The sequence below is a fragment of the Etheostoma spectabile genome, chromosome 5 (assembly GCF_008692095.1).
Source record: "Etheostoma spectabile isolate EspeVRDwgs_2016 chromosome 5, UIUC_Espe_1.0, whole genome shotgun sequence".
In the NCBI taxonomy this organism is placed as follows: Eukaryota; Metazoa; Chordata; class Actinopteri; order Perciformes; family Percidae; genus Etheostoma; species Etheostoma spectabile.
Window position 1 is genome coordinate 14,792,298 of NC_045737.1, and position 9,516 is coordinate 14,801,813.

Below are 9,516 nucleotides of genomic sequence, written 5' to 3' on the forward strand. Positions count from 1 at the left end.
TCGTCCGCTGAGACATCCCTCTTGTTACAAGCTGTCAGTGTGTTACAGTACATGTGGTTACTGGACGTACGAGATATAGGATAGAAGGGGGATTTTTGGAGGGAGAGCGTTACGTGAGAGGTGTTGAGGGAACAACAAGGCGGTTGGGGAAATGAAACGCTCCTCAATTTCGGAGTCCGCGGCAGGAGGGGTTTCTTCCGGGCGGAGGTGGAGCTCAGTTTCTGCAGCCGCCCTCGGCGCTTCGCTCATGTTGAAGGTTGTAGTAACAGTTCTGACAAACTCGCACCGGTGACGAGATCTTCAGCCTTTTGATCTCTGACTGGAAGCGACTGCACCTGCAGAACAATGTGAGATGAGGTGGACATTTTAAAACAGAGTGGTAGGCGAGAAATTCAGAAGGAAAAGGTGAGAATCAACAGACGTTGGGTATAAAGCTACAATATCATAATTGATTAATCTATTACTTATACTAAATAAACCATAAGCAAAGGCTAAACAAGCATAACACATGCATGTCTCAAGTTTCCAGAGCCCAACTTGATCTTACAATCGCCTAATGTCATATATTCATTCTACACATTAGAAGAAGAAATGTTAGCAAAATCAAGGGGTTATAAAGGGTTAATACATGCTGAATATATTATACGCATTCATGCTTAAGTCTACATTATCATCACTAAGACCTGTAAATACATTTAGTTCTGCCACTTTCTGCTAAGACGAGGACCTAGAGTAAAAACAGCAGAAACATGTAGCTGCACATCCTCAGTAGGTAAAAGTAGAAGAAGCCATGCTGGAAAGTGTGCTGCGTTGCGGTAATGTACTTACTTTTGGCAGAAGAGCTGCCCGCAGTTCCTGCAGTGGTGGCGTCGCTCGGTGAGGGAGAAGCGCACCGTGCAGCCGGAGCAGCTGTCCACCACCTCGTCCTTCACCCAGTGGTCGGCCGCCGAACGGCCCGGCTGGTCGCTCACCAACCAGCTGAAGACTCGGCCGCGACCGTCGCCCACCAGGATCTTACTGTGGTCCCTGTCGAGAGGACGTTAAAAGAGGGGAAAAGCAGAGCGAGGTAAAGGGTGGGAGGGAGAAAAAGGGGTGGTGAGGAAGAGAGGGAGGAGAGTAATTCAGAAAGGACATCTTATGGGTCCAAAAGGTTTGTTTTGACTGCATGTGAGGTGTGATTTGTGTTCGATAGTTTCTATAGTTTAAGATGTTAAACAAACAGAATTAAGTTATCGTTTAGCCCAACCTCTATTAAACTGCTGAACTTTAATAGTAACTCTTAGCACAACAGAGCAAAGTGCAATAAATAGACCAGCACTTTTTTATACTTTGCGCTTTAATTATTAAAGTCACTTTTTAAGATGTCGTATTGTCTGTACAGTCATGTGTCCTTCCTTCATGTCCTAAGATGCGTTGTCAAACTTACAGTATGTTGTTTTTATGTCGACTTTATGGCGATTTTAGAATGTTTTTTTTCCTGTTAAATGTTTGCGTTGTGAAGCAACAGATTGTAGCACTATGCCCAAGCCAAATTTCCCCTCGGGAACAATAAAGTGTATTCTATTTTATTCTAGATAAGAGTTGGGGAAATATGGCTACTACAGTATGTCCCTAAACATCCTCTATTTATCTAAAAGCAAATCATGTGTGTAAAAGAAGTTCTCCAGATGGATTTTAAAATAAATATTTTACAAACACAAAAAGAAAGAATTCATCTTTCCCAGTTGGATGCCAGACACACGGCTGTCTTACTTGGAGATGGCGAGGGATGTGATCTCTGCTGGTTGAGCGTTGTCCTTGCGATCAAACGCTGTGTGCATGGTGAGTTTGCTCCGGAAGACCAGCTGGCGCTCCCATCTGTAGCCTGAGAACACAGAAACACTTACAACAATGCGACAAACACAGTGTCCTCAGATCAGAGGATCTCTATTTTTAGGATTTCCTTTTCTTTAATCAGAGAAGAACTCCTGATGAACCCCTATGTGCCTCTGTAGTGTTTTCCTAATTGGCTTAAGAGCTGAAAAACCTTGTCAGAATATTTATTATTAACCTTGTAATAAAGGAAAAGAAAAAGAATGATCATTGGACACCCACCGGCCCTGAGCTGGTTATACGTCCGTGCGTCCATGGTGGAGGGCTGCGGGACTGAGCCCTGGCCTGGATGAGTCGGGTGAGGGTGAGGATGAGGGTGAGGGTGAGGGTGAGGGACCCTAGTCTGGCCCTCAGAGTAGTTGACGAACACGAAGCCGTCCTTCTCGTCGATGCTAAGGGTGTCTGACCAGCGGTGAGAGTCGTCAGAGCTGCTGTCCATCGACCACGAAGCTCCCGTTCGGGCTGAAGGACCTAAAAGGGATTTTAATGTCAGGAATGTAGCCATCATGCCTGGTTAAGGGGAGTCTATATCCTCAGTAAACATATGTGGGAAATAGAAGACACATTAAAATAAGAAGAGAAACGTTTGTGTGATTTTGTACAAAGTGCTGCTGAAATTTGTTTCCAGAGCAGCTAAAACCAGATATACAATGGGAACCCAACTACAAAGTGCAAATGTTGATAAGCCGAGCTGTTGGTTGAGTACCTCTGGGTCTGTGGACAGCGCTGCCCGGTTGGCTGCCTCCGTCTGTTGAGGGGTTGCGTGGTGCTTTGGGCTCCTGGCTCAGACTGGGATCGTCTCCGTCCGACTCGCTGCTGTCCTCATCCCCGTTGTGAGTCTCGCCACCCTCTGTGAGATGGAGAAAATGAGTCACTTTATTTTACATGATAATACACATTTCCATAGTGAATGAATTAATTGTGCAAATACTTAAAATGAAATGTACACTGGCAAAGAAAGGTGCACCAACAAAATACGTTATGGGACATGTCACTTTAATACTGCCACAGAATTCTCACCGATTTTCTCCTCACCACAGCAGTCAGGCACATCTGGCTCCACCGGCTCTGGAGCAGGGGTTTCTGGGACTTGGAGGAACTCCATTCTCCAAAACTACAAGATTTAATTAAGCTTAGTTTAGTTAAAATAAGTCACAGCACAAGTAAAAAGAGTAGAAGTTGAGTTTAGCTTCTTCATAACAAATGTAGATAGATTTTCCTCTCTAACTTGGCAGGAATAGAGATAAGAACAGTTATTCTGCAGTGCTATTTGCTAACTTTTAATTGTTACCCGTCTACCTTTTTACCTTTTTGCACTTGCAAAAAGTTGGACAAAAGCCCTGACAAGTGAATACTTTCTGTCTGCAGCAGATACCACGAGCAGCATTTGAAAAACCATTGATTTAAAAAGACTGAACAATAACATATTAGCAGTGTGAGATTCAGTGAGATTAAAGTGGGCAAGGTTACCCTGACAACGCCATCCGAGTGTCCTGTAACGATGACGTTCTGTGTGTCCCACTCATTCATCTCCGAGACGCAGCAGCACAGGATCTGCTGGCTGCGCCCTGTGAAGGTGTTGGCGCTGGCGATGGGGCTGCCGTTAATGCTCCACACGTGAATGTATGTGCCTGCACAGGACACAATGTCCCCCTACACAAACACACAATATGTTGAGTATGTATGAGTCATTATTTAAAATTATCCTTTCTGCTCATATTTATTGTTCTGGAGTACATATGACAGTACTAGATTTATTAGGAGTGAAAGAGAAGAAATTCATACTGCAGCTTACCGTCAGTTCATTGATACATAGAGCAGAGACGGGGGCCCGGTGTCCCCTGAGCTGCGTGACGAAGGAAAGCTTGTTAAGATCCCAGATGATGCAGGTTCGATCCCGCGAGCCACTGACGATAATGTGGTACGCTGACGACGCCGTCAGACACGTCACGGCGTCCGTGTGGCCCAGTAATGCCTACACGAGAAACAGCGGGGACAAAGACTCAACAACAAATTTCAAGCCACTGCTCCAGGACCTTGTATTGAGTCGTGTTTGCGTGGTCACCTGTTTGAGTGTAAGTGACTTGGCCCTCTCCTTGGAGGTTCCTGTCTCCCACACACAGATGGCGGTGCTGGTGCCACCGGTGATAACCAGCTTCATGTTTGGACATATGGCACAGAGGACCTGACCCCACTCTGACAGACACTCGTACACCACCAACGCCTGAAGAAGATCAAAGATTAGGATTGGAGATTTGTTGGACGAGGGGTTCAGAAGTGAGGAAATGTATATGGAGGATTCTAGTTGTCTAACGTTGTCTGTATCTCAATAAACAACCTTTCACCCTGATCAACATGCATGCAACTGACTAGTTACACTTTTCAAAGTCCTTCATGTTTTCTTTTCTTTTTTTTCCTTTTACAAATGTAGTGAGTATGGTAATAAATCCAATACCATAGTCACTCACCAATACTACATTGTGTACTGGCTGCTGCTGTAAAAACTGAGGGTTCAGTAAGGAAAGTGCATTTTTACACCACTTAACACCACCAGGGGGAAACATTGTCTTTAATAATTTTCAACATTTACTTGGCAACTTCAAGGTGAAATTAGCAGGAAACCTCCAGCCGTCCATGTTTCAATAGCATTGTTGAAAGGAAACAACTCTCTTAAAAGCTAAATTGAACTGTTTCATTACATGTTACTCTGGATGAGGAAGTCAAAAAATACTATGTATAATCAAATAATGAAATTATACAGTAGGTATAGCCTAAAGATTCAAGTTTAAATCTCTGAGAAACTGTGTCTGTTACAATAACTGTGACTGTTACCTTGTCAGATTCATAGTTAGCCAGACGACAGCTGAGGTCGGCGTAGCCCCAGGCGAAAGTCTTGCTCCAGGTTGGGGGAACCAGAACTTTGTTTTGCTCCACGGCAAGTATGCCCTTGTCGGTGCACACGATCTGTCCCACAGGCTCCTTCAGCTCTGGACACGGGTAATACAAAGAAATATGAGATCTGAGTCTAAGGAGATCCATGCACCTTAGGGAGTTTGTGCTGCACGGTATAATGGACAGAGTGTGGCACTATTTCAGTAAAAGGATGGTTAGGGCTTAACTGGTACTTAAACAGATAGCTGTGTGCGTATGTGTGTGTGTGTGTGTGTGTGTGTGCACCTTTGACAGGTGCTAGAGAAGGTCTGAGATTGTCCAGATGATGGAAGAAGATCTTGTCGCTGTTGAAATTTGGAGGAATGCTCGCGATGTCACCGTTGGCTTTGCTGCGTACCCGTTTAGGAGGATGGGGCTTTTTAAACAGCTGAAACACAAACAGATCAACGGTCAGTGACTAAAGAATGGGACATTTTGGCTGTGGTCGGTCAATTTGAAAAATAAAAAGCATCCTGGATTAAAGCTACTAAAACTTAATTACTTAAAAACTAAGTATTTTGGCCAATGAATCTGTTACTGAATAACTCTCTAACACTGGTATTCTTTATCTGGTCTAAATATAGGATGGGCTATGTGTAAAGCTATGTTTCTGCTGTTGTGTAGCAACCAACAACAATTTAGATGTGTGGTTCTATTCTAGCAAAATTAAAAGACTACAGCCACCCGTGCAGCCTTAGACTGTAGTGATAACGTCCTCCTTGGGCTAATTAATGCTCCAAAGTTAATCTAAAGGTCAACGAGGGTAAAACGCTGTGTGTCTAAAGTATTTAATACCAAATCACAGCATGGATTTTTCTATGGTGTTCCTTAGGATCTTGGTGTGTATTTGGTACCCCAAAAGTCTGATTATATGGTAAAAAGGACACTAAAGATGCTATCTATATATATTTTCTTAAAAACTATGGTGGTACTAACATTAGCGCTATGACTGTTGTACTACTAAATATTGTAGTTATATTGTAGTCTAAGACATAAAAGCTATTATTAGTGGCAGTAGATTTCCCATTAATCTAGTGTGGAGAAGTAGTTTTATCATATTAACATCAACCAGTATGTTACCTGTTTGGGGATTTGCCCAAAATTGTTGATGAAGCCGATGGTGGCCGTCTCTTTGAGCGGGTCGTTGATGTTGTAGATGTCCACCTGGCCCTCGTAGAACAGGTGGTGGAAGACGTTGACCGCCTCCACGGCCGGCGGACCCTGCTGCTTGTAGCCGAAAATCAGGTCGATCCATTCGTGGAGGTGGGCTGATACATAGTCGCACTCCAAAGCCTGGAGACGTGGGGTGGGGGGGGGACCAGACAGAGGTTTAATGTGTACTCACTGTAACTCAGACCTACATTTTCACGAGTGTGTTCAATTCCTACCTCTCTGTGGACTCTGATGAACTCTCGGGGGTCGCCCTTGGCCCAAGGCGGCAGGATAACGTCACCCAGCTTGGTGCCGTTCTGCTTGGCGCCTGGTACATCAAACAACAGAAGGCAGACAGAACATTAATATTCATGCACTCAATTATCTCGGGCTATTTTGACTTGTGCTTTCATGTGCTGTTATTATCCACGTTTCCTGATACTGACCCAGGTCAAAGTTGTTAGCGTTGAGCAAGAACTCGGGCAGGTAGAAGAACTCGGGAATGAGCTCTTTGACGTCTGCCATGTTGTGTTTGGAGGCAGAGAGCCAGGCTTCACGCACGCTGTGGAACATCCTGTCAGCCAGGTCAAAATGACCTCCCTGGTAATCACAGACACAGGCAGAGGGTTGGAAGCAGCAACATTTTGTCTTTGGGGGGTTGTATGTTAACTTTAAGGGTGGGAATCACCAGACGCCTCCCGATATGATATCATCACAATACTTATGCCACGATACGATATTATTGCAATTTTAAACATATTGCGTCAAACCAAAAAGACAGGAAACTGTTTTACAAACTGAAATCATGCGACATTTAACACGGTAAATGAGATGCAGAAATTCCCACACAGTAGCCGGGTCGTGTAGCTCACTTTTAAATATGTAATCAGAATGCTTTGTTTTGCTTGATTGCTCAATTCTTTTACAGTTAAGAACTTTATACAATACAGTCATGTCTGGCTCTTGATAGTTTCCAGTGTGGCCCTTAATGAAATTGAGTAACTGTGCTTAATGTCAGAACAACTTTTACATTTTTTAAATTAAATTCAATCGTCTAACATTTTCAGAAATGTTTATACCAGTGGGAAAATGTAGATTAGTAAAATATTCAGAAGGCTAGAATAGTTGAGATCAAACCTGAAGTCTGAGGAAGATCTGTGTGAAGGGCTCCATCCGAACAAGATAAGAGGCTACGATCATGGCTGATGAGTAGTGTGTACCGTAGTGGTATGCTGGGGTTTCACCTGGTAGGATGGAAAACAAGAGATTCACTTACACTGGCCAAAGAAAATACAACTTTGACATGAGCATACAGTTTGGAATGACATCCAATAACAACATCAGTAGTGACAAGAAAAAAAAATAATAATAATTAAGTGTCACATTCTGGTGAATTTGGTTCAGGAAGTTTTTCTGTTGATAATTTTTAAAACAACCACTTGAAGCACTCATTCTTTATTCCAGGCACCATGTTATTTAAAGATTTGACACTTTGGATAAAAATAACAGATTTAGGATGCAAACGCCTGGAGCCTGACTGGTTTGAAATAAGACCTAGCTGGTTAGGTAGATCTCTTTTTTTCAAGTCTTAACTCTGTGTCTGTTTATCTTAAAATCATATAAATGAAGTTATCTCCATCCTGTTAAATGCAGTCTATTGATTCATCTCTAGGATCTCACCATTGGGGTCTTCCCAGTCCTTGTACCTCTTCTTGTACTGTGTCAGTCTGTCGTCAGTCTGGGCGCCCATTGGCTTGGCGAGGTTACGGAACGTCTTGGGGTTGTTCAGGTCCAGTTCCTGGTTTACATCCACAAAAAAAACGTCACCAACGAACAGGCATCTGCTTTTTTTTCTTTGCAGTTAACACTGTTAATTGCCGCTGATGTTGTCCAAAACCCAATCACCTCAGAGTCAAAGTCGGCTAGGATCCAGGGGAAGACGGGATACTGCATCAGGTCGTTGTAGGATCGTCCTGCCAACGTGTTCAGATGCATCAGATACTGGAAATTACTGATTTCTCCTCGCTGGAAAACAGATGGTAAACACAAAAACAGTTAGGCTTATAGTAGCTTATAGTGCAACACTTCTAAACTTTGAGTTGTTAAACTGAACAGCAAGGAGTCTAGGTTCTTACCTCCCATCTCTGGGTCACTGACTTTTCACCGACCAGCGTGCTGAGGAGCCCAGATCTGACAAAAAACAGGACAGAGTGGATGTTTAGTTAAAACAGCAGAGTACTTTGCTGTTTTTCAACATGTCACAAAGCAATTGCTGCATGTGATATATGTAGGAAGGTGTGGTGTAATACCAAAATGAGACATTTTCTTTATTTTAACTTCTAGGTCGTTCATTTGATTAATTACTACAGCAGCTCATTGTGTAGAGAAATACATTTAAGACAAATATAAAAAAAGCAATGTGAATTGATATCATATGAATATAGAACTGTTTCTTCCATAAATCATCTAACAACATCTGAAATGGTCATTTCCCAGATAACCAGTGGCATTAAAAACTGTATGTTGGGGATAGAGAACACTGTTTGTGTTGAGTGAAGCATAGAGGAGGCGTTACCCTTGTTCAACGCTGGTGTTGGGCCTCTGGCCTGAAACTGACTCGGAGCTGTCGGCCAGTGAAGGCACCACTGCCAAGAACCTGCAGAAAATTCATAATAATTAAAGAATAATTAATGTACATCTCTTTTTTCTTTTTACCAATTTTTTTTATTGATTTTCATTTAAACCCACTATACATTTGTTTGAAGCATATACTGGAAATGTATTTAAGCAAAGGACAGCTGCATTTTTCAAATTATTACAATTTTGAAAGATACTCCACCCATCCTCCCAACCATCATCGCTTGTCCCCTCAAGTCTTCACAAGCTGGATTGTCACCATCTTTACCTTGCATATAAACCATTGTAAAACCAGTGTTTATGAGAGGCTTACAACCGCCTCTCTGAGAATTTTATTTTAATATCACACAGCATTAACTTTTTCAAATCCCTCTTTTCTGCAAAAACGATAAATTCAGCCTAAATCGGTGCTAAATGGTATGCAGTGGAACCGAGTAACCAAAGTACTTTATGATGTAAAACTGCAGTGTGTCTTAAGTTAATGGTACTATGATTTAGTACTATTAACTTAAGACACACTGCAGTCATTTCTATGGGATGGAAAGTGGGCAAGTTTTTTCATCAAACTTTTTTCTTTTTCTTTTACTATTCTTGTTCCTGAAAAGTTGCAGCGGTGGCTGTACAGCAACATGCAGTCCAAGCTCCGTGTCTCTATTTGTATTCAGTACCTTTGGTAAACTTTGTTACGGACTCCTTTCTGGAAGGCTAACAAGTAGTTTCTCCCATCTGCTGAGAAGACTTCTACTGCCATAGGCTGAAAGAGGAGGACACACAAGACAAAAAAAAACACAAGGTGGTGAGTTAAACACTAGAAATGCAAGAGGTGGGGTGTTAATTCTGTCTTACCCCAAACATATTCAGCTACTTAACATAAATGTCTTCTAAAAGTTTAAAGGTGCCCTGCCACACAAAACTGTTTTTACT

The 9,516-nt window shown here is 42.5% G+C and overlaps 1 protein-coding gene and 1 long non-coding RNA gene across 9 annotated transcripts in view; one reads left to right on the forward strand and one right to left on the reverse strand.

Annotated features, from left to right (window-relative positions):
- Positions 1–8,065, forward strand: part of LOC116690335 (uncharacterized) — a 10,029-nt gene extending 1,964 nt beyond the window's left edge. Inside the window, exons 2-3 of the long non-coding RNA XR_004332234.1 lie at positions 773–778; positions 8,055–8,065. This is a non-coding gene — a long non-coding RNA (uncharacterized LOC116690335). The remainder of the gene's footprint in view (positions 1–772; positions 779–8,054) is intronic.
- Positions 1–9,516, reverse strand: part of wdfy3 (WD repeat and FYVE domain containing 3) — a gene marked incomplete at its 3' end in the record, with an annotated part of 112,883 nt that continues 103,367 nt past the window's right edge. For all 8 annotated transcript variants that reach the window (XM_032517170.1, XM_032517171.1, XM_032517173.1 and 5 more), the window contains 20 exon segments: positions 1–335; positions 829–1,026; positions 1,753–1,864; positions 2,095–2,343; positions 2,579–2,722; positions 2,893–2,986; positions 3,343–3,525; positions 3,668–3,847; positions 3,938–4,096; positions 4,705–4,859; positions 5,050–5,191; positions 5,884–6,096; positions 6,192–6,283; positions 6,402–6,555; positions 7,093–7,199; positions 7,636–7,753; positions 7,861–7,980; positions 8,091–8,145; positions 8,531–8,611; positions 9,261–9,346. In XM_032517170.1, coding sequence (XP_032373061.1) covers positions 215–335; positions 829–1,026; positions 1,753–1,864; positions 2,095–2,343; positions 2,579–2,722; positions 2,893–2,986; positions 3,343–3,525; positions 3,668–3,847; positions 3,938–4,096; positions 4,705–4,859; positions 5,050–5,191; positions 5,884–6,096; positions 6,192–6,283; positions 6,402–6,555; positions 7,093–7,199; positions 7,636–7,753; positions 7,861–7,980; positions 8,091–8,145; positions 8,531–8,611; positions 9,261–9,346 — 2,763 coding nt within the window.